This window comes from Motacilla alba, chromosome 4 (genome assembly GCF_015832195.1).
Source record: "Motacilla alba alba isolate MOTALB_02 chromosome 4, Motacilla_alba_V1.0_pri, whole genome shotgun sequence".
NCBI lineage: Eukaryota > Metazoa > Chordata > Aves > Passeriformes > Motacillidae > Motacilla > Motacilla alba.
This window is the reverse complement of record NC_052019.1, coordinates 5663453-5688204: the sequence shown is the minus strand read 5'-3', so window position 1 is coordinate 5688204 and position 24752 is coordinate 5663453. Positions and strand designations below refer to the sequence as shown.

General features: G+C 44.0%; 1 protein-coding gene across 8 annotated transcripts in view; it reads right to left on the bottom strand.

Moving 5' to 3' along the window:
* REEP1 (receptor accessory protein 1) overlaps positions 1 to 14728 on the bottom strand; it is a 64589-nt gene extending 49861 nt beyond the window's left edge. For 3 of the 8 annotated variants that reach the window (XR_005256735.1, XR_005256736.1, XM_038135256.1), the window contains exon 1: positions 14515 to 14727. Coding sequence is in view for 4 of the 8 variants with exons in the window: in XM_038135256.1 (XP_037991184.1) it covers positions 14515 to 14546 (32 nt within the window). In the remaining 4 variants the exon portion in view is untranslated. The other 5 variants (XM_038135255.1, XM_038135259.1, XM_038135258.1 and 2 more) reach the window with 4 other exon arrangements.
* Positions 14729 to 24752: the final 10024 nt, after the last annotated feature.

Here is a 24752-nt window from a genome sequence, read left to right as displayed (position 1 = left end):
CCTCTTACTAAGCCAGCCTTGTGATGAGATCTGGAAGAGAACAGCAGTTCATCATTCCTATGGTCAGAGGCACAGCAGTGCCAGGGATCCACTCCCTGAATGATGAGGAGATTCTTCCTTGCTGCTTGGAGAACCTTCCTCAGCCCCACCACCCTTTCCTTTGCAATTGGTGCTGTCCCCAAGGAGCCAAGCTGGGGAATACCTACTGGACTGCCAAGGGAAGCATGTGGAGAACAGCAGCACACCATCTTAACGCTGGGACTTCACACAGAATGGCTTCAGAAAGAGGGGTAGAGAGATGAAATGAATATTTACAAACAGCGCTCTAATTCTCTTGCTTAGCCATTTTTGGTGAGCTAGAGGAACAGCTGGGTTTCCCTTATCTCTACAGCCACATACTCACATACAAGGCTTTGTGTCATTAACTGTGCAGTTTACTAGAATGGTTTTATGGTAATGTTGCTGCATGATCTATTCTTACACAAAGCCGTGAGCAGAGAGGTCATTATCAGCTTATTTACCCCTATGCCAAACACCGCGGCCCACAGTACTTATCTGGAGATAAAATGACACAACCTTTCTTCTGCTGGAGCTGGGAACCCTGGAAACCTCACAGGGAAGGTGAATTACCCACACATGGCTAATAGTCATGCTTTGATAATTTTTAAAAAGATCAAGGGCTGCAAAGCCTTGATCAAGCTAAAATTGATTTAAAGGGCTTTCTTAAATGACAATCTCCTCCAGAGCCCCCAAATTCATCCTTTAGAAGTTGGAGAACTGTATTTTAAGGTTAAATGAAGAAAGATTAAATGAAACTGCTCCTAAGAAAAGTTATATTCAGAACTGCTGAGGGGTTGACCTATGTTACTAACAGGAAAAATACACACTTCAGGGTCCAGGAATCTTTAATTTTTCTGATCTAATCATTCTAAAAGGCTTTTCAGGGTGGTACTTGAGGACACTGCAGTACCCTAGGCACAGAAATACCAGCACCTCTGTAAGACTTCACCATCTTCAATCAGTTCTCTCCAAGTCTTTGGGAAATAGCGGAGTTCTCAGATCCCCTTTGCACATTTTGTACTTTGTACATCAGCCCAGCTGAGCATTCCCCTGGTTGGACATCCATCACGCAGTGCTGACACACAAAAGCTGCATCTGTTGCGCCTTTAACTTGCTCGGGTTGGGCAGGATATTGTCACTGTTTCTGGCTCAGAGTTTACCAGCACACAGTGCGGGTGGGCTAAGATAGCCCAGGTGGGGATTCAGTTGCCCAGCCTCCAAAATTCATGCCCATCCTCTCGGTAACACTTGCATATTGCCCAGAATTGCAGCTGAAGTTAAACACCTCTGACGTGCAATTCACTTGCCAGGTGCATGGGACAGATACAACTCATGCAATCTGTACAGAGCGTTCTAAAATCTCTGCTTTTGCTCAACAAAGAGCATAGATGTACAAGTGTAATACTGGAACTTAGACACATTTCCTTAGCCACTCTGGGATGTTTCTTAAAATGCAAGGCTTCTCTTCTGAACTTTGAAATCTCTCTACATCTATTTAACTTTCCTACATCATGATTCACCTCACAAGTGAATATACTTCTGCTACAAAAAAAGACAATTCCTTCCCTATTCCTCCCAAATTATTTTAAGTACCTCCAGGTTTTGTATTCCTTGACCAATATTAGATTTCTTTTTAAATTTCTGATATTTTCCAATCTTACCAGAGCTTCTCCCTGAAGCTTAACAGGTTAAACACTTTCCTGTTACACCAAAGACTAGATTTCAATCCCTGTAATATTGAGTAAGTGAAGTTTGGGTCTTTAGTTAAAGGTAAGAGAGAGAAAGGGGTTTCTTTTTACAGCACAGCTACTATTCACCTACATTACATTTTCTTAACAACCACCTATTACCTAAAGTGCAGGCAAGACTCACAAGCAAGGACAGGTATCTACTGAAGCATTTCCTGGCACAGCAGCTTATATTGAGAGCTTTACAATAACATCTGACAATTTGAGATCTTGTACAAATAGATACCTAGGGTAAAAAACTGTCAGAGAAGGCAGAGATGACAGGTATCTACATGTTCCATTGACCAGGCTGGAAAATAAATGGCTTTCACCACTGGAAATCAGCAGCTTGGTCACAGCCCAGGCAGTGTGAGATCTAGAAAGAGAAGTTGCAGTTTCCAGGCACTGCTTCTGTGCCACCCCCATCATTACACAGAGAGACAATCTCGCTGTGAGCACATCCTAGCAATTCCCACATTTGCTCATTTATTCTCATCAGGTGATTTCTTGGAAGCAATTACGGGAACATTTCCATTCAAAATAAAGTATCGGGCAATAGTTTCTCAGAAAAGAGCATGCATACAGCCTTGCAGGTTCAGAGTACAAATCAAAATATCTGATGCCCATAGACACATGCAATATATGCACATATTCTAGCAGCTGGGATTTAAAATCCAGTTTCACAATTTGATGAAGACATCAGGTTTTTTTAATGTCTCAATACAGCAGTATTGCTATCCAGATACTCAATCCTCCTTCTGACAGAAGATGCCATGTTCCCATTTGCATTCAATTTTGATCTCTCTCAGACTTCTCATGTCTGTGAATTTCAGGCTTTAGCTGAGAGCCTTAGAGAGTAAAAGGGATAAGTCATGCTGTTCTCTTCTATTCTGCATTTCCCCAAACACAAATGTGCTCAGATCAAAGCCTGTGACACAGGCACAGCTCCATCCCTGCACCATGAGGAATACCACTTGGTCTCAGGCTTGGGTAAAGAGCCTGTGCATTGCACAGTTCTGAGCAGAAGGGGCTTTGACTCTCTTCTTTCTTTTGGCTTAGGGACCTCACCTTTTTTCCATTCCCACCTTCCCTCTCACATATACCTTTCAGCTGGCAGCTACTCCAAATATAAAACAAAATATAAACTGAGGTTTAGGAGCCAGATGGAGACTTCACAGAAATAACTGAAGAGGAAAGCAAGGGGGAAGACAGCCAATTCTTCAAGGACCATTTCAGAGATTTCTAAATAAGCAGCTGCTTGAGAAGGCAGCTTGTACTTTTTGTGGGAACACCCACACTGCATGCTATCTTATGTATGCTCTTCCACCATTTCTTATTCATTAATACTGCTGGGTTAAATGCCACAGCCCAGGGTCTGTCCTCTCTCTCAGGCAAGGGGACTCACACAGAAGGATGACAATGCTGCAAGTGCCACTCCAAATAAAGCATCGCTGTTTTGAAATGAAATGGTTAAACTGTTTCGAACACATGTAGCTGTATAAAATGTGTCTGGAGAACTGGATTTACACAGACTTCAGCCATTTATGGCCTGGCTGCTCAGAGTGAGGTTCCTTGGTTTCAAGAATATACATAAATTATAATAGTGTTTGAATAGGGACCTGATTTGTTACAGCCAAGTATCTGCAAACCTCAGCAGAATAATAATTGAAAAAGAATGCTGAGCCATTCCAGTATAGCTGCATAGCACATCTGAGTGCAAAAGTCTCAGGACACACAATATCAAAGAGATGAAAAATATCTCATCTATAATTAAATCCTTGGGGGTGTGGGGGGTATGATTTTAAAGAATATGTTTACACGAGATTAAATATGAATTACCACAAACTACATGAAAAGCAGATTGGTTAATTTTAAAGTTCCATGCAAAATCAGTCATAGTATTTATAAACTTAAAATGCATGTCCTGCTTCATGGACAGCAGGCAAGAATCTTTCAGTGGCTGTCTGCCCTAGGGATGAGAAAATTATTGAGGTCTGCATTGAAACAGCATTTCCCAGCTATTTATTTATTTTGTCTGCAGAAAATCCAGCCTTGATTCTTCAGGTTTACCACAAGCCAGGACTGGAAATTTTTTTGTGGCAGTTCTTGCTAAAATTTGACAATGCATCCCTTAGCCTACTTATAAGGGCAAAGTCAAGAAGCTGTAATTACTCCAGATACAAACTTTTTTTTCCCCCATCATGTACTGTGACTTTTTTCTTAGTTACATTCAGAAGCTTTCAATTGAATTTCATCTCTTTTGTTTGGATGATCACACTCCATTTCACACAGATTTGGTAACTGATCACATGGCTGTAAGGCTTTTCTGAGCACATAAAATTATACATTTATTTGATTGCTAGATTAGAGGAAAAGAGTTTGTGCAATTCCTGATGGATTGAAGAATCTCCAAATCTTCTAAGTGAGTGTGTGGTTCCTCAATTATCTCTAAGTGTTCACCATGAATTCCCGTCTTAGAGTCAGCTGTAACAGAACACACCATGCACAAGGATGTCACAATGCTGTCCAAATACTGAAGAAACCAGCTTTACTGAGCACAGTGAGATGGGAGATCACAAGCAGACACCAGCACAGGCAGTAGAACACAAGGATTTTTGCAGACCTGTTCAAAAGGACCACAGAAGTCTCCGTTGCAGGCTCATGACAGTTACAGCTTTATAAATATCCAGATATGGGTGTATTTGTGAGGTAGATTATATCCTGAGAAAGCATCATTAGACCTCAGGTTCTCCATAAATCATTAGAGTCAGCAGGGGATTGGTTTGACTGATTGCGCTCTGACAGTTCTGAAAAGAGGTGAGCACAGAGTAACAAGCATGAGGAAATTCCTCCAACATTCATAGAGGAAACCATTTGCTCTCAGTTCAGTGTTTGTGTTTTTAAGGTATATTTGAAAATAGCAGCTTCCTCTCTGCATTTGATCCTATGAGAAAGACCCTTTCTGTATATAGGACAGCAGAGTGTGTTGCCATGGAAACTATTATGATCTACTTAAATTCAACAAATCCAGCCTTATGGGGTATACTCCCCAGAGTATCTCAATTTAATTATTAATGTTCTTTCTAAACAGCAACATCTTTCTGTTTTGACCGAAATCCTTATAAGCAGAATGAAAACAATAAACCTGGAAAGCAGAATCCTTTGTTCAGCTACAAAACAGGTACAATTAAGCCAGGGGAAATGTGAACCTCCAGGCTGCCCTGACAATGTGCTTCAACTCAGACCTAGATGAATTGTTTGGAAGGGGGAAAGTCTCATTCAGTGCTTGTGCCCATCATGCCCCCGGCCTCTCTGCTGGGATTTCCAGTAAAAAATACCAGCTAGGATAGTGGGCTTTTTTTGCAGAGGGACATGCTCAGCGGATCTAAACACGACCATCAATTCCTTTTCATATAACCACCTGTCTTGCAGTCATTCTCAAGTCAAACCACTCAATCTTTTTCCATGAAATACGTGACTAAACTCAAAGCCCTTTAGCCTCAGGGCAGCTCCAGCATCCACCTCTCTCTTTGACATGTCACCATGAATTCTGCAGGTAGATTTAGGAGCCAGATGGTGTTATTGAACCTGACCTAACACCACGAATAGTTTCTTGTGGGTCACATAATCTGAGTGTCTCATAGGTCTAAGTTTAGATATGCACAGACCACGTCCTCTCAAGCAGAAGAGGCAGCAGGACAAGCAGAACCCTTCCATGAGCAGAATGAGGCTCAAGAGCTTCAAACTGCTCATCCGCAGAAGGGCCTAAGGCAGAGCACGACCCAGAGCAGTCCTGTGGGAACTGCCCAAGCTAGAACAACCACCTCATCACAAGGGCTGTTTGATGGGACCTAGAGCTGAGAGAGCAGCTCTCCTCACATGCTCACAGCAAGTGTCAGAGCATTTGCGCTGAAGACATCAAGAGAAAGGTGACCATGAAATATTGTGGTGAATGGAGAAAGCAATCTTCCAGTGATTGCTCTGCTCTTTATCATCACCAGGTGTTCCCCATCTCTTCTCCCTGCAAGGGTGTTCTTCCTGAAATGCCATACAAGATTCCTGGTTTCACTTCTCCATGAATGCTCCTCAGGGACTGACAGCCAGGAGAGCTCTGCCACAGAAGAAGCTTGTCTATATAAAATATCCCAGAGCATCCCATGACTTCTGACCATTGGCTTGGAAATTTCAGCTCAGAATTCATATTTACCTGGCCCCTCCAATTCTGCTCCAGTTGGGGTACCTCATGCCCACATCAGGCTCCACCATGTGTAAAATAGGACTGGTAGTTTTCACAGACAGAGATAATCACTAAGACTATTTTACAGTTGCCAAATCAGGAAAGAATAAATAATTTGCCCTCTTCCCACAGGGAATTTACAGCACTGCACTAAATCCAGGTTCTTGGTATTCTCATATAAGATCTGCAGCACAAGTCCTTTCCTTGGTTATTGGTTATAGACCTCCCTCAAAACATGAGGCAAGAAATGTCTGTCAGTTTTTGGCTTTCTGGTGTAAATGTTTATTTATAGGCTGGAAACAAGAAATAGAATAAATGAGCTGAGTGAAAGGAAACAGCAGTATGAACTGAACAGAAGTGTTTCTTCTGCAGGAGCTGCAACTGTTCATTAATGCTGATAGCATTGGACTGCCTGATAAATTCACAGGCAGGTACACACATGCTCCTGGCATCCCTGGGATCTGTCCAAAAGGGCACAAAATTCCAGACATGAGGGGCATCCTTTGTAGCTCCTCACAAATAGGTTCTTCAATATTGGTTTTGTTCTCCTATAAAATTTGCCATTTTTGGAAAGCAAAATATTACTATAGGCTCCATGAGAGAGAAAGGGGAAAGAGAAACTGCAGCTTTACTCACCAGTTGATGGATTCCTTCTTTGAAACTGGATGTTTATTTGTCAGCAATTAGGGCATGAGCAGTAAGGGATGCAGCAAGCAGCATCTGAAGAAACAAGCCTTTCCTAAGCATGACACCAGTTGTCCCCCTGTCACTGCCAAGAGTAAATCTCCAACTTGATACCAAATCCTCTGCCCCCATATAAATGTGTGTCTCTTCTGAAACATAACCCTTGCTCTTCATTTCTACTTACTGTACAACCAGCTTCTCTCCTTTGATGCCACCCCTGCCCTGCTTCTGGCTCTGTGACCACTTTTACCAGCCTGCAGATCACTGCTTTACTGCCCTGAGCAAATTAAAATCCCTTGTCCACCCCTTCTCTTGCAAAATGTGTCTGTAAGAAACAAACAGCAGGGTTCTCTGCTAAGGAGTTCTGCCCATTCTGAGGCTCACAGCAAATGATGGAGTGGTTCTGTGTACAAATCATGGGAAAGTACCACCCATGTTTCTAGCTCTGGCATGGTGCTCCAGGTCTGGAGGGTCTTCCCAAGTCCTACCTGTGGAATGAGCAGGTGTGTACTGTTACCTCAGTCATCCTCTCAAAAGCACACAAGTCATGGAAACACAAAACACAGTCTTCATTTTGTCACTTCTTCTAGCTCTTTCTCACCACTCTGCTCACCATCTGTTTTGCCTGTATTTCATCAATTTAAATTCTGTCTTACTACATGCATGTGAAACGCCAAATCAGAGCATGAACACCTTACCAGCAAGAGTGACACAGAGAAATTACTGAGGAGCACAGGACCAGTCTCAAGAATGATTCACCTAGAGTGCAGAATTGCAGGTATTCATACCTTATTTATGTTTCTATTACTACAGAACTTAGAGGAACCAGCTAGAGACCAACCCCCACTGTCTAGGTGTTGTAAGATAAAAAATACTAAATGAACTTGCTGCCCCAAAGAGTTTGCAATCTAAGTAGCATACCAGTGATAACAAAAGTATGTGAGACCTTCCCTGCAAAAAGCAGCATGTGATTAACTTCAACCATAGAGGTGATCTAAGGGAGATTTTGCCATATGAGCCTGATCACATGGATGCATCCCTTCATTAGGCCATTTCACCTCACAAGACCCACCTGAAATCTGAGTGGCCCCAAGTGGACAAGCCAACAAAAGGGAATCTAGACTCACATCCTTGCTGCCTAAAGAAGACATAGAAGAAATTTTGTCATACCAAGATTCTACAGCAATCCAAACTGGCTAATACTCGTACAGCTCTCAGGTCTTCATCCATCTTTAGCCTGAAAGTTCCCAAGGTATCACCTCTGCCTGCTGAGGCGTGGAAGCAGAAAAACAAATGAAGTGGTCAGTATTCAAAACCAACTGCTCAAGAAGTAGGAGGTGTGATTGTATGTTGCTTTCCTTCATCCAATTTGTACCAAGCATTTCCCCTTGACCCAACAGCTCTCCATGCAACACACAACCCCTGATGGAAGCTCCAATCTCACTCTGTTAACTGCAGTAAGAGCACATGAAAGCGTTTCTCAACCTTTCCTAATCACTGGAGGTGATTTCTCAACCTTTCCTAATCCAAACCTTTAAAAGAAACAGCTTATTTTGTATCCCACTATTCCTTAAGGATAGATGATGAATAATAAGTCACATGGAATGGGCAAAATGTTGAAATATAAATATTTTACAAAAGTGTAATTCAATAGATATAATTACAAAACTTGTAACTAAAAAAAAGAGTAAAAAGTGGCATTTTCTATCTAAATCAGTTAGGACATAACTGCCTGTATGAGGGTTTCTGGTTTAGAGCTGAAACACTGACTGACTGATGTTCTGTGGACTGCCAGCCATCTGTGGACCACAGCTCAAGTACCTTGGATCTAAATCTCCCTCCTGTGATTAGGAAACCAATTTTAGGCAGTGTAATGCCTGATTTAGTAGCCTGTATTAAGCAGTCTGGCTCTTGCCTTCTGCTGATTGTTACCCTGAGGACAGCACTGAGGATCTGAAAGGGAACAGGTCATGATTCCAAATACTTTGGCCTTTGGTTGTTTGACTGCCTCAGTAGCATCTATTTAAGTCTGTAGTTTTGCTCTATCCCTCTCACACCATCAAAAATCCATACAAAAGCCACACACACATTTCCCAATTCCCTTTATCAGGTTCCCTTTTATTAATGTATTGAGCAAGGAGTCTGGAAGAAATATGTTACCTGTTATCCTGTGGAATACTGTACACATCACTTGATCTCTGTGTGTCTTGATGCCCTTACTCATACAATGGCAGTAAAAATCCCTCTAATGACACAACAATAAATTAATGCCTCAAGGTGCTTTAATAGAGTGAATAGAAAGGGTCCCACAAAGGCAAAATACTGTACAAAGGCAGCTGCAAAGGCCAAGCCCCTTGGCTATATCCCATAGCTGCCAGGCTAGTAAAACATCCTCCCAGAGCCAGTAAGATCTGTGATGTGCACACCAGCAAACCTTCCCCGTTGGGACCAGGAGCATTCCCAGCACATCTGTGCTGGGCAGGAGAATCTGGGTCAGGGCTGCCAGAGCAGCAGGCAGGGCTGTCCCCTGCAGCGTGATCACACGGTCACATTTCCTACCAAGGGCACGGCAAATGTCGCACCTGCGCTGGCTGCTCCTCTGTCACTTGCTGTCACCAACAGGTTCTGCCCCCTCAGCAGAGCCAAAGGCTGCAGCAGGGATGCACATGGAGTGAGCTGGCAGCCACTGAGACCATGTGCTCTTCACGCTGCAGTGCAAACCTGCAGCTTCTGTTTTGGAGGCATTACACCACTTTTTATATAGGTGAGGTTTATCAGTAAACTCTGACAGTACGGCAGGGGGTCTGCCCTTCCCACTTCCCAGCTCCAGAGCACAAAGAGGCTACTGCAAACTCATCCCACAGCCTTGGCTGGGAGCTCAAGCTGCACTTTGGGTCCTTTGCTGTATTTTCAGGTAATTTTACACTGCTGGTGTGAGGCCTGTAGAGAGCAACAAACACCTGAATCCCTCGTGTCACCTGCCAGCACCAAGTAAATAAAGCAGGCTGCGAAGGACCTTCACATACAGGATGTGTGTCAACTAAAATGCAAATGCAGATGTATCAATAACCAATACATGATGTATATCAAGGGTAACATCAGCTGAAATGCAAATGCAGATGTATCAATAACCAGTACATGATATAGATCAAGGGTAACATCAGCTGAAATGCTAATGCTGATGTATCAATAACCAGTACATGATATAGATCAAGGGTAACATCAGCTGAAATGCTAATGCTGATGTATCAATAACCAACAGCTCGAAGCTGTGCTCTGCTTTTATGAGAGCAGTCCCTGCCTGCTTGAGTGGATCCTGTCTCTGCCTCTCATAAAGAAGACACAAGTTATCATTTTCTACCTTCAGACAATATCCATGCTCTGACTTTTCAAGTTTTGTTTCATTCATAAATTTCTTCAGGCTTCCCATACACATGAAAAGTGGGAGGAGGAAGGATCTGCTCAGTTTCTCTAAAATGGAAATTCTTTACAGATACAAAGATGAAATCAAGGTCTGACTCAGTAGCACTATGAACTGACACCAGATGAGGATGGGGTGGCCAATCTCACAGCCTTACTAAAACAGCATCACAATGACCAAGAAAGAGAAAGCTTACAAACTGTGATGGGGAAGGAAATCTCACACATCAGGTTAAAGAATTCTTTGGTTCCCCTTTGATTTTGTTCAGAATCCAACTACTTCCAGGGACAGCCAGCACACAGGGATCGGAATTCCCAGTGAACATACCTAAAGTTGTCATTCTCTTTCACATCAAAACATGTGAGAGAGATCAGAGAGGCCATTAATGGTATTTTGATTTAAAAGAAAATAAATGCAGGCAAAAAAAAGCATAATTAAGACTGTGGATTTTCACCATGAAGAACACATTTAACCGTTTTATATTAATTTGCAATTCACTTCTAAGCTTCTCACAGAAGGAGTTCAAATGCCCAAGTCATCACATAGCATCACATCATCTACTGATAACCTGTCTAACCCAGCTTTGTTTCTACTGACATTTCCTTCCTCTGCCACGTGTTCCAGATTGAAAGTCTTTCAACAGGCAGCGTGATGTGTCTAACTTTCAGAATGGGAGCCAAAACCCTTTATTTCTGTTCTGTGTGATCCCAAGCACATAAACCAAGTCTCATGTTTCTGAGAAAGGACAGGACTCCCATGCCAATACAATAGGCTGCATTTATATACACCATTTTTAACTTCAAAGGGCCTGTAGACAACAGCCAAAAGCAGCTATCCAGGAGTGCCAGTGCTGTGCACTGTGGCTGAACTGGTCTGCAATAACGAAGACAGATCCCAAGTCCTTCTCCTAGAGAGGCCTCTACCTTTTGAGGGAAACTGAATCCCCTTTGAAATGAACAGCAATAACCTGTAGCTGCTAAGGCAGACCAATGGTCCCTTCTGGTCTGCCTCAGGGAAGATAAATTTACAACAGTTCATTACACTTCACAGATGAGGAAACTGAGATACAGGTGCTCCGGGATGTCCTTTGAGATGTACTCAGAGGAGAAGAATAAAAAAAGGCTGTAATTAACCCACAAATAATGATGTTATCCCATTCCAGTTACTGTGAGAGACATAGGAACAAGTCACTCCAAGATGCAACAACTGCAATTCCAGAATCACAGGCATCCCTTGGTGGAAAAGTCATCTGTAATCCACTGCCATGAGAAAAGAAATATCCTGATTTTGTTCTCACTGAGATGAGTGAAAAAACTACCTGGGAATAATACCACAGGAGAATGAGAATTGAGCTCTTAGAGGGAAAAGACATCCAGGGACATGATTATCTTTTTGTTTCACATTCATACAGTACCTAGGGCAGATTCTGAACATAATATCCTTAACTTTAACACACAGCTATGGCACAGATGCTGCTCTGAAGATCATTTCTCTTCTGAGGGTTCCCAGCACACAGCTCTGCAGGCAGAACAGAACCAGCCAGCACTCTGGACACAAAGCCCAAACCCTGAAGGTGAAATGAGGTAAGAGAAGGTTTGCAATGAACTGCCTGGACTCCTGCTGAAAAAGGTGAGAAGTGCTCACAGGTTCTTCTCCTTCAGCGATGTTTTAGAAATACAAACTGCCAGGACACAACCAGTAACAAGCAAATCAGAGACAGTGCAAGCAGCAAAGCACCAAAGAGACAAAGCAAAGGCTTGCTTTTGTTTAAAGCCCTTTCTGTTAGCTGAGTCATATCAGACATAGCCCCTGTGGAGATCAGCAGAAGTCATAAGAGCACAAATCAACATTTACAGTGTGACTAAACCACACCACAGCACTTTCTTAATAATCCTCATCAGTCAATAAGATTTAATGAAAAAACAACTACATAGGCACAAGCAGAGGGAAAAAAAGCCCACCCGGGTGGCCATTCTATTTAAGCACAGCTATCTGAACTGATGGATCAACTAGTGATTCATAATGAGATGGGGAAATTGGATTAAATAGATTAAATCTTTGATATGATTCTAATCTGAAGACCGCTGTACACCAAGGAGTCAGGGATCCCAGTCACCCTGAATGGTCTGTGCTGTGCTGCAGGTGGATCCTGGTTGTCTGGCCTGTGGTGGGATGCACATACCTCTTGGATACAGGAGCAACTTGCTCATCACCTGCCATTAAGCCACCTGCCCATCTTTGTCTTCACCTAAGTGTAGCAACAAGCTCTCTTGTGAACATCAGTTTCATCTGGCAGTAGGAGTGATGAATGGAAATGTCTTTAGAAACAAAAAGAAAATGCTCTGAGAGTTGAAAAGATCAAAGTGTAAGGGAACCTTTCCACAGACAGATCTGCATGGTGTGCTGTGTCAGACTGGAGGGCTCCTCCATGCAAGACACCTTGAGGTTTCTGGGATCTGATGGAATGTAAAATTATTTATACTTTCCTCTTTTTTTTTTATGCAATGCTACCTCTAGCAAATGGTGTTTTAAGCAATACTCTGAAGAGTTCCAAGTTTCTTACTGGGATCATAACAAACCAGCAATTCCTGGTGCAAAGTAGTCTTAAAGGATAGATGTACACTCAGCAGTGGAAAGAAAGTGGTGACCAAGCTTGGCGTGCCCTAGGTTTCCTTGCAAAATTCTTACTTATTACTATGACTATAAATAATTAATATTTACACTGCACATTCATTATTTGCTACTGAAAATGCAGCATAACAAATAACTGGTACTGCCTTCTGCACAGCTGACTCCAGGCTGTGACATGTTATTCAGATAACGCTGAAGAGAACAGGAAGGTCTGTGTGCTCAGCTAATTACCTGACTGGTCAACTGCTCCAGGTCCTGCCCCTATCAGATTTTTACCCAGTCCATGTGTCTTAGATGAAATCATCTGTGTAGATGTGCATATGCTGAGACAAGTTAAACTACCATCTCTGTTCTTTGTTCTTGAGGATTAGCTGGATTACACGATAATGTGGGTTTTTTCAAAGTGGAAATTAGTCTAGTAGAGAAGAAAGTAACCTTAGACAATACATGCTACATCTCACATTGCTGGCAGAGCTATCTGCACAGTTATACTGTTCAAATCAAATCTTTTAAATATTTAACACTCTTTCCCAGAATGAAGTGCAAGCCAAATAATGGCTAGCTGCAGCTGAATCCAGACACAGACCTCCAGGGGCTAAATTCAACACTAGAGCCCCCTAAAATCTTCATATCTGACACTTAATGTCTTACTGATACAGAGACATAACTAAGATGAAGGTGAATTTTCCTTTTAGTATTTCATCTTATATAGCAAAAGAGACCTTGAAAATGTTTTTCTGGGAACATGCTGATGGTGCAACATCATGGCATGCTTCTTTCAGACAAAGAAAGTGACAGGCCCTCATAAACGCTCTAAAATAACTTAAGAGCACTACAGATGTCCTCCTGAATCTGCAGGAGAGGCGTCTGTAGGTATATGATGGAGAAAACAGGCAAATTATTCACCTGATGCCATATATTGGACTTCCTCAGTCACATTTCCAAAAGGGAGATCAGCCATCCTGCTGCCCCACCTTAAGCCTGTGATCTCCCTCCTCCAGGAATTTTCCAAATTACATCAAAAATGCCTTTTTCTCCCTAAACCTCTTCTCAGATGGGGCAGGTAAACCTATACCTTGGGCTTGATCCGTTTTCCCCTGTTGCCTGGGAAGAATTTCCAGGGAATTTTTATATGTATTCCCACCTAGAGCAGTTCCAGCCATGGAAAAGCTGTAGGACAAGCGCAAAGAGCCACACGCTTCCTCTCCCAGGCTGACAGGTTAAAGGGAGAGCGAGATCGTCTTTTGAGAGGATGGGCGGCAAGTTGCGAAGAGGAAAGCAATATTTGATATTTCTTTTTTGCAAAACAGACAGAAGAAAGCGGTGGCGGCGGCTGGGAGACCCCGCGGCCGCCTCTCCCACGCCCCCTCTCGAACCCCAGCCGCGCCGAGCCCGGTAACAAAGCGCCGAGCCCAAACCCGTGTCCATTTTCCCACCCGCGGATGCTCCATTGCCCCTCCGGAGCCCGAGCCCGTCCATCGCCGAGCGCCGGGCGATGTCACTCGCTCTCCTTCTCCCCTGTCACCTTGCGCTGTGCAGCTCTTTACCCTCCACCCCCCCACGGCGATTTTCTCAGGCTGGAAAAACCCATCTGACCCACCTACCTCCTGCCTCACCCGCCGGGCAGCCGGGCGCCCCGGCCCCGACAACAACCTGCTAAATTTAGCCCGGTATCCACGGCAGGGGCGAGCGGGACACGGCGCACACACACACGCGCGGGCACACGCCGCAGGTGCCGAGCGGCAGCTACTCACACCACTAGCCTGGAGATGATCCATGAGACCATGGCGCTGCCGTGTGCCGCAGGGCTGGCTCTCCCGGCAGGGAGGGCTCGCCCGGTGTCCTCGCCCGCTGCCGGCCGCCGCCCGAGTGCGCGGGGCGGGCGGCTCGGCCATCCGGCCCCGCAGCCTCAGCGCAGCCTCACTGGCGGCACCGCCCGCAGCCAACGCGCAGCCGGGCCCGGCCGCCCACGCTGGGCAGGGCCCGCAGCCGCCCCCCGCGGCAGGAGGAGGAGCCCCCCGCGCTCCCCGCTCCCGCCGGATTCCCCAGAGGGAGACCCCGGGGTGTGCGCGGAGCTTTTGCCTGCGGAAGGGGTCCCTGCCCCAGCCGCGGCTCCGGGCAGGTACGCGGGCGCTCCTGGACCCGAAGGAAACCCTACGGACTGTTCACATCAAAGGAAAGGCAAAGCGAAGGCTCGGGGTCGAGGGGTGCCTTCGATCAATAGAAAGAGAAGGATTTCCCCCGTTTTCCCACACTCCCCAGAGTGTCCAGGCACAACGGACAAGGGTATTGGCCACAGGATCCAGGTAAATTCCCAGCATCGTCAGTGATGATAAGCAGGAATCTCTCCTCGACATCACTTTTCATTAGCGGGTCTCACGGCTGTCAAGTCAAATTTCCATGAGGAACAGCTGCCCATACACAAAACAACATATGCTGGCTTGACCTGCAGGTTGTTCTCTTTAAGTTTCCTTTGGGTTCTTTTCCTTTCTTTCACTGACACATGCCAAATGTGGTTAGATTGCCTGAAATCATCTCCCCTGCTTTGGTTTTTCCCTTCTACCCGGAAGCACACGTGCCCATGGCAATTCATAATGAGGTTTTGCCTTGTAGTAATCCTGAGATCTCAAGCTTGCCACCAGAGCAGACAGAGCTGCCCCAAGCTTTACTTGGAGGTTGGTCTGTGGAGCAGCTGGCCTGTTTCTGGCATTAGGTCCAGGGCTCTGGCCACCCCTGTCCCTGGGTGCACTCACCTCCATGCCACATTGCTCTTTCTGAAGACTGGGCAGCTACAGCAAAGTGTCCCCGTCATTCTGGAACAGCATAGCTGAAAAATGCTGAAAATCTCTCATGTAGTGTGAGTAACCTGGGAAGAACTCTTGCAAGGAGAGACTGAACGTTTCAAACCAGAGGCAGCAGTTCTAGGAGCTGATCACAGGCTTCTCCAGCCCCAGGTTACCACAGACATCTTCACAGCTCTGTCCACCGTATCCAGCCCTTATCATAGAATGGTTTGGTTGAAAGAGAACTTAAAAGTCTTCTCCTTCCAGCTCCCTGCCATGGGCAGGAACACCTCCCACTAGACCAGATTGCTCAGAGCCCCATCCAGCCTGACCTTACACCTCACCTTTCTTCTGCTGAGCTCAAAAGTCCTCCAGAACAGGATCATCTTTTCTCATGTTGCCTCTCTGGATCTGGTTCCCAGAAAACAAATACGTCGCGGGACAGCCAGACCAAAAACCCATTGCCTTCAGGTAAAGCTGCAGGCACAGAGAGACACGTAATTAAAGTTATTAAAGTTGAGCACCTCTAGAAATTAAATTTCGGGGAAGATGCGCGCGGCTGCCCGGCTCCGCTGGCCGCAGTGGGTCTGCTCGTCCAGCAGGGGGAACTTCCACCCCGCCTGTGACCCGCACCGCCACGGCAGCGCTTCTGCTCCCAGCGCCGGAACGCTGGGTCACGGACGGGCTGCGAGCCACGGCTGCAGGTATAGGGCCACCACACACTCTTCCCTCAGGGACTCTAAGGGCCGAGAGCAGCAGCATCGCTCCAGCCAGCACTGACTGCTGTGCAGGCACCACAAAGGCAGGGCTGGGCGGTGCGCTGCAGTAAGCAAGTGTAAATTAGCCGTCCTCTCCAGGCATGCTTGCTCTAAGCAAGAACTGCTTTCTCTCCATAAGAAGCCATTAGGTCATCCAGCCCAAATTCTTTAAGCAGTGAATCATCCTGTGGCTGTCTTGCTTGTATATCGTAGCCAAATAAGTACTTGGAAATCTGTTATCCGAGATTTTTCCTGCGTCAGGATTATTTGGTGTGAGCTTTTAGACTGCATGTTGGCAGACAATCCACAACATTGTTACAATTAATGATGGGATGTTATCAAGTACAAGGCTCAGATCTCTCTGCAAGAATATTTGTGTTATCACCAAAGTACATAAAACTTGCCACTTAGCACTTCTTGCACATTTCCTGGACCAACAAGAGACGATACCGGATCATAAAGACAGATAACACAGAGGACAACACCCAAAGCTGCAGCAAAACGTTTCAGTGCTCAAATCATAACTCAGCCTCATGTCCTCTTGATTTCCTCCAACGCTGAGCTAAGAGTAATCTCAGAGACCGACTCAGTGAGATGGGTATTTGGGGGTTCGCTCCTCCCAACAAGCACATCCAGCACTTTTACACAGCACAATTTATGGTTGAATTTCATGCATATTCATTACATTCCTTGGGATAGGAGTGTTTATACAAATTACTTCCCAGAAATCATTAACAGCATTAGCATATGTGACACACAAGTGCAGTGTACTCTGGTGGTTGCACTGAGGAAGGCTCCAAGTGAGTCTTCCTCGGGGCTCATTTTGATGAAGGCCAGGAGTCTTCCTCACCCTGCCCTTTTCACCTTTCTTTCTGAAGCATGCACAGTCCTTCGATGGTGATGGCTGGCTCAGCGTTTTCTGCTGACAATAGGTTTTGTTTCTCTTATCTTGGCAAGGTGCATTCTGCTTCTCTTATCTTGACAAGGCTAAGGTGAATCCTGTTTCTTGGGTTTGTGATTAGTATTTGTTGACTTTTAATAGTTAACTCATGAGTAATCAACTTCTTTCACTCTTGCCTCCTTCCAGCCTCTTCCAGTTCACCATGTTCACTGCAACTCCTGCCAGTTGCCATCTCTGCTGACCCCACTGCTCTTTTCTGGGTAGAAAACCTCAAAAAGGTTTGAGGATTTTTTTTTTTTTCTGGCTGGCAGCATCTCTGATAGGGGTAAGCAGGACATGGACCCTTCTTGTGCTGCTGCTTTGTACACAACTGGCACAATCACTACCTGATGACTGATCTGAAGCCCCAAATGTACACAGATAGTTAACAAGGCAGTCTGGTGATGGCAAACCTTAGGAGCCTGAGTGTAAACGCAGGGAGCTTTACTGAAACAGCTGTTTGGTAAACAGAGGGTGAAGGAAAGACATTCAGCTCCCCTGAGTCACCAGTGGAAGGGTGACAATGCCCCCTACCTACTCCTCGTGGGCTCTGTCTTAGGACAAGTCACACAGCTCTGTGCCTATGAGCTCTGCATGTGACATCCCAAGCATCCTGGAAAGAGGCTTTGCTTGAAGAAAGTCTTCCCTTTGCTGTTAAACCACCTCATCCAGTCCCTAAAAAACCAAACCAAACTGAACAAACAAAAAGATTCCCAAAAAACAGAAGAGTTAAAGCATAGGAACAGATATGAATTAATTTATACAGCCAGCTCAGCAGAAATGCCATCCAATGCTCATGGAACATTTTGGAACTGCCTTAGCAGTAGAAGGTTTGGCAGTGAAAAATCCTACACAGATTGCACCATTAGATGGTCTGATTTCTGTTTCCCAAAATATAAAACAAATCAGCTTTGTTACTGAAGACAGAGCCACCACCCTTGCTGTAAAGTCTTCTCCTAGCAACTACTTTTTCCAAGAAGTTCACAGCCATGGAAAAGTCAGACCCCCCAACAGCTCTACTATAATCAGACTCATTCCTCTCAGGGAAAGGGGATCTCTGCCTCACAGCTGAACAACAACTGCCAAGCCAGGGCTTCTTAGAACAAAAGCGTCACTGACATACATGCACAGGGCACTGTTACCAAATCCAGAAAAGGTCAGGCAGCAGCAAGTGCAGACAACTCTTGTGTCCTCCAATGAATCAAACCCACACCAGAGGCATTTAAGAACAGCTGAAGTGCGGATAACCCAGCCAAGAAATGCAGCCAGGAATAGAGAAAAATATCAGACAGAAAAATCTGTGATAGCTGGGTGCTGAAGTTCATGTGGCAAAACCAAAAATTAATATAAAAATAAATAAACTACATGTAACCATAGTGCACACATATATCATGCAGTATTATTACCTAAAAAGCACCTAAAAAGTATCAGGAGAAGAAAGATAGTTTCATCAGGAATAAATAGTCTGCATCCCATCAAGGAATGCACACACACACACACACACACATATAGATAAATATATTCAGCCTCTTGAAAGAGAAATGTTTGGTGTTCCACCCACTGGAATAGAATGGGTGGTTCCTTGCATTTATCTCCTGACTTCAACTTGGGAAGCAAAACAAAAGAAACAAATAAATGAAAACCTAATGGGGTAACATGGGCAATTAGAGCAAAAATCCAAGAAGAATGCAGCTCCTGAACACAGTGATGAGAAATGCCCCTTTCTGAAATGACAGCTTTGCTAACAAATATGGAGTAGACAGGAAAAGGTTAATCCCACCCATGGGGGAGAATTGTTACAGCATGGGGAGACATTCAGCATATCCTGGCTGCTATTTCCATCTTTACTATTGAATTAACTGCTTCAGAGCTACGGCCATTAGCAAAGAGGGATTAATAAATGCCTATTTTGTCTCCAAAGTGGTGGTGTGGTCTGACATTTGCACCGGGAATTGCGATTTCTGAGAAACACTCTTGATTTCAGTGACTCACTACCAGAGTTTGGGGAAAACATGGAGACCAGCATGTCTGCATGTATCATTTGGCTTTACATAAACAAAATGGGAGGGCTTAGCCCCATTACCCAAATACAAAACTCTGCAGCCCAGAGCTCAGCCACTGATACTCAGTATCTCAGATATTAAGCTCTGAATACCTCAGGTGGGCATCAAAAGTGTCTTCTGAGAAGTCTGTTCTATACTTTCCATATCCTCTTCTGTAACTTACATGCTACAAGATGCTTCCTCTGCCTTGGAATAAAACCCTGTGTTTTATATTAACTCATTAGTGGTTCTGAGGTATCTGCAGACCCTCAAGCTCCATGAGAAATTATCCTAGTTCAGCATATTTTCCATTATACTGATCAGAATCCTAGAATCATGGAATATCCTGAGATAAAAGGGACACATAAGGAACAAAGAAAATGCTTGATTTACAGCATTTTATAAATTGATGAAAGAGTATTTTAGACTGGGAATTACTTTTTCAATCTTAAAAGTCAATAAAGACATTAATAAGTTACCACTGTTATTACAGTACTTCTGACACTCAGGTTAGATTCCTGGCTCCTTGCTAACTGCTACCTGCCATTTTTTACCTCTTAAACACCCTGCTATGAACAGTGAACAACTGAAATGTACAAAGAATGGAAACAGTTCAATAAACCTCCTCCCCACACATATAAGCAAAAAACCCACCCCAAACAACAACAACAAAAAAATCAACCAAAAATCCTTCAATAGTGACTTTGAATAATTAGGCATACTGTCAAAACTTGAAACCAGTGTGAAGACCAAGCCTAGCTTAGTTTAAAACAGGACATTTAATGGATGTGCAAGCTTCTGTGGATGATGCACACTGAGTCAAGACTAGGGAAGGTTTCTCTTCAAATTTGCTTGTGTGGGCCTTTATTATCAGCTACCTCCAGGAAGGAGATACTGAGATGTGCAGAGCTTTGGTTTGGTCCAGTGGGTCAGTCCTTACATTCTTGCTCTGGAAGGATGGATTGCTCTGAATTTTATTACTGTGCAGTGTTTAACAATGGTAACAATATTGAATGTGCTGAAGGATGACTTGACCATGCTCTTGACCTTAAAGGAGACACAGAGAGAAAGGAGGCTGTTGTTGTGATATTTTGTGAAAATCCCTTTGCTAGGATTTTCTTCTCCTGAGAAGCTGAAGGGCCTCAGCTTCAAGTGTAAACAATTTGTTATCTGCTGCTGTGGAATGCAGCAGGTGCTTCCTCGATTGGTCAGTATGGGATGTTTCTACTTGGTGGCCAGTCCAGGAGGCAGCAGCTCTCGGACTCTCTGGGAGTCACAGAACTTTGTTATTCATTCCTTTCTATTCCTGTCTCGCCTTCTGATGAATCTTTCTCTCTGTTCTTTGTAGTTATAGTGTGGTCTTTTTTAATGTAATATATGTCATAATATAATAAACCAGCCTTCTGAAATGGAGTCAAGATCTCTCCTTCCCTTCAGGAAGTCCTGACTGCCCTGCAGACCCACAGTAATAGGAGGCAGGCAATTAAGTGCCAGTGTGAACATGACATTTGTTCAAGAGAGATATTGAGAGAAATACGGTCAGTGCACAGCCTTGAGGTTTCACTGAGGTGCCACGCCATGCAAACAACAACAAGAGGCTGTAAATAACAAAAGGGGCCCCTCTGATGAGCAGAAGAGAGGTTTCCTTCAAGGAAACAGGAGGAATGTGCAGGAGGCTACCTATAGCCCTAATTATGTCAGGAGATTGCTGCAGATGGGTCTTAGCAGTTTCTAGAGACTGTCTTCACAGACTGATGTAATAAAAGAACTGAAGGCAATAAAAGAGGAAAGCAAAGTGGGCTTCTTCACCATCCCTTGCTGAACTACCTTTAACCAACTACCACAAGCACTGCTCTGTTTCGCAGCATCCTGCACATAGATGAAATCCCCCAAGCAATTACTAGGCTAACATGCCAGCACAAAAACATGTTTTAATAACTGTATAAATACTACTTAATGGTAAGTTTTACTCAAAGGCTGCTGTTGACCTTCTGGATCAGTTTAAATCCCAGCACAAACCAGGATATGGTTTCAATTCTGTGTAGAGCCCTGAGGGAAGCAGATGGAAACGAGCTGCCCTGGCACAGCTGGCAAAGATGCCTTCCCATAGGAGCTGCTCAAGGTACCTGCAGGTGAGCAGCAACCTCGCTGTGAGTGCACTCATTTCTCCAGGGGTTTTCTCAGACTTCTGCCAGGATTTTTCTCTTCCTCCTGTACACCAGAATACACCTGCATCCCCCATGTGTGTCCTGTTCTGTTCCTCTCAAGGTGTGGAAACCACTCACTGCCTTTTAACTGTTTTATCCTCAGTTATAAATGCAAAGAGAAATGCTGAGTGTGAAAGTACAGAGCATATCAAAGACATGAACTCTCATACACTGTGTATTCATGAACATGATACTCCACCACACTAAGCTACTTTCATTTTACTCCATTCTGGAAAGAGTAAAAAGGATGATAGGGAAAAGAGAGCTATTTTTATGGACAAGTTATATAACTAAATTTTTTCTCTGCAGTCAGGATACATGAAAAACTTGCAGCATCATCCTGCTTCTCTCTCTCTCATTATGTGGCAGTAGGAAGAAGAATTAATTGTCTTCCCAGGGACAAAAAAGGCTGCATTCCAAAACGGAAACAGAAAAAAAAAAAGGAGGATGCAAACCAAACAATTAGAGGCTTCAGGAAAAAAAAAATCCCAAAAACAAAACAAAACAAAACCAAAAAACCAAAACAAACAAACAAAACAAAACAAAACAAACCCCAAAAACAAAAAAACAAAGGAAAACTTCATCCATTGTGATAAGAGTTTTCAAGTTACCTTCTACAGGCTATTTATAGAGGCCCCCCATCCCTACAAACTTTACTCCCTTCTAAAGCCTTACAATATCTCACTTCAATGCCACAATTAATGAGACCAGATAATGGTTCCTTGGCTTGATACTTGCTTACAGCTCACAGAGGTCAAAGTGAGTGCTGTGGGCATTGCATTTAGAGAGCTCCCAACACTTCATATGGCTACTGAAAGTATTCTAACACATTTCTGAACCATGCATGCCTGACTGAAGAAAGCAATCGTAGTTTTTCCCCACAAACAGTGATCCAGTACATCTGCTTAGCACAAAATTTGAAAAGGCTACACCTGAAATTGAAATTTGGACTCCTAGCAGTCTATACTTAAATATCACAATGTACTCTAACAAAGAGAAAAAAAAAGATAACAGAGAACTGCTTTAAAAAATCAGCATCATCATCTTTTTAAAATAGCATTTGTGCTCAACCCCCATTTTCATAGCAGTCTCCAGCCAGAAAACTGCAAGTTCCAACCTCTCAAACTGCTAAATGAAGCATTTGCAAATACATGTTCTCCCTCCATACTCCAGTAAGATACTCATAATTGCAATGCATGCAGGTGATGCAGTGTTTTCTGTGCTCTCCTCTGCCTCAGACACCAGCCCAGTCATCCTCTGTTGAAAATACTTTCCAGATCTCCAAGAGCCCAGAGATTCTCCAAGTGCCACTGAAATGAAATGGACAAAATAGAGCCAGTGGCCAGCAGCAGTGAAGGTGTCTCTCTATCCCAAGGGAAGTGTGCCAGCACATCACACAGTCCTCCCAGAACTACCCTGACACCAGCCAGCGTGCTGCTGATGAAGGTGTTGCTGTAGCAACACAGAGCCTACTCTGAGGCAGCTGCACAGGAATGTCCTCAGGAGCCCTGGGGATGATTTCCAACTCACGCCAAGCTCCATGCTGCTGAGGCTACACCTGACTTTGTACAACAACTGAGTTACGAGTGGCCAATGGAGGTCATTGTGTCCAACTTTCAGCTCAAAGCGGGGCCAACTCTGAGCCCGCATGACACTGGGGAGGACCTCATCTCCAATAATATTTTATTAAGTAGTCTAGACGTGAATCTGTGACCTGTAGCAGTTACAGTGCAGTGAAGAATGAGACAGTTTTACCCTTACAACAACTTTGTAAAACTGGTGTGTTGGGCAGAGATCTGAAGCTGTCTTTTGTGGTTGTGATATTTTATGAAAATCCCTTTGCTAGGATTTTCTTCTCCTGAGAAGCTGAAGGGCCTCAGCTTCAAGTGTAAACAATTTGTTATCTGCTGCTGTGGAATGCAGCAGGTGCTTTCTCGATTGGTCAGTGTGGGATGTTTCTGCTTGGTGGCCAATCGAGGAGGCAGCAGCTCTCGGACTCTCTGGGAGTCACAGAACTTTGTTTTTCATTCCTTTCTATTCCTGTCTCGTTTTCTGATGAATCTTTCTCTCTGTTCTTTGTAGTATAGTTATAGTGTGGTCTTTTTTAATGTAATATATATCATAATATAATAAACCAGCCTTCTGAAATGGAGTCAAGATCTCTCCTTCACTTCACCAAGTCCAGACTGCCCAGAAGACCCACGGTAATAAATGGTGACCCCAAGCGTGGCAATAGTCTTTAGCACTGAAGCTGTCTCACTTGGTGCCAGCAGCACAGCAGCTTTCAGAGCACTGTGCAACAGGTTGTGTTACAACCTCTTAGGTCAGGACATTGTTCTTTTGGGTGGAAAACTGGTTCTCCAAAAGTCAAGTGCATTCCTTCTATTAGCTATAGGCAAGAGGATTTCAAACCTTGGCTTTGGGCTATAGAAAACACACATGGTGGGCAGCTGCAGCCACTACGTAAGAGTTAATCCCTGTAATATCCTTTGTTAATCTAACTACAATGATCAAGTAGCCTGGAACATATTCAACATGGACAGAGAGTGTATGTTAGATTAACAGGATTACCTGCTGATGAGGGTAATACTAGCCTCTGTTTATTCAGCACTACTCTGAAGAAAAGAAGGTACTTTTCAAAGGTGGGTAAATATTTGTTAATCCCAGAGATGAATATGTAAGTGCAGAGAGGTTAAGTAATAACACTGGTTCCACACAGTGAACCAGTAGCACTATTCCCAGACATGCTTCAACACAGCATTCCTTGAGCCACAGGCTGGTACAACCTGCTCATGAAGCCCTAAAAATCACAGCACATCCTGTTCTCCCATGCCAACAGGCTGCCTACAAAGCAACATTTCTATGGCCAGTTAAAGCTTCATTTTCACTACTTATGTTTTGCTGACTTTGAAAGACTTTACACAAATACATTTGGGGAGCAAAAAAAGCCCACAGTGCTTTCCTTTGCACTGTGGCATGTCTAACACACTGCTATGGAATAGTCAAAAGTAAACATTCTGAACCATCTGTAAACTTTTATATGTATCTTTTATAGCCTGGGGTCATGATTTTGCATTCTTTGTGCAAAAACATTACATGTGTTTAAAAGAGTCAGATAAAATAATGAACTTGAAGAATAAAGCTTTCATTTTTCTCCCTTTTTAAAAGACCCTTTAAACCCACAATCAATTCCTGTGATTCCTGTCTATGGACATTATTCTTCTAATGATCACAAGGTCACCTGTACCACAGGAAATCTGTG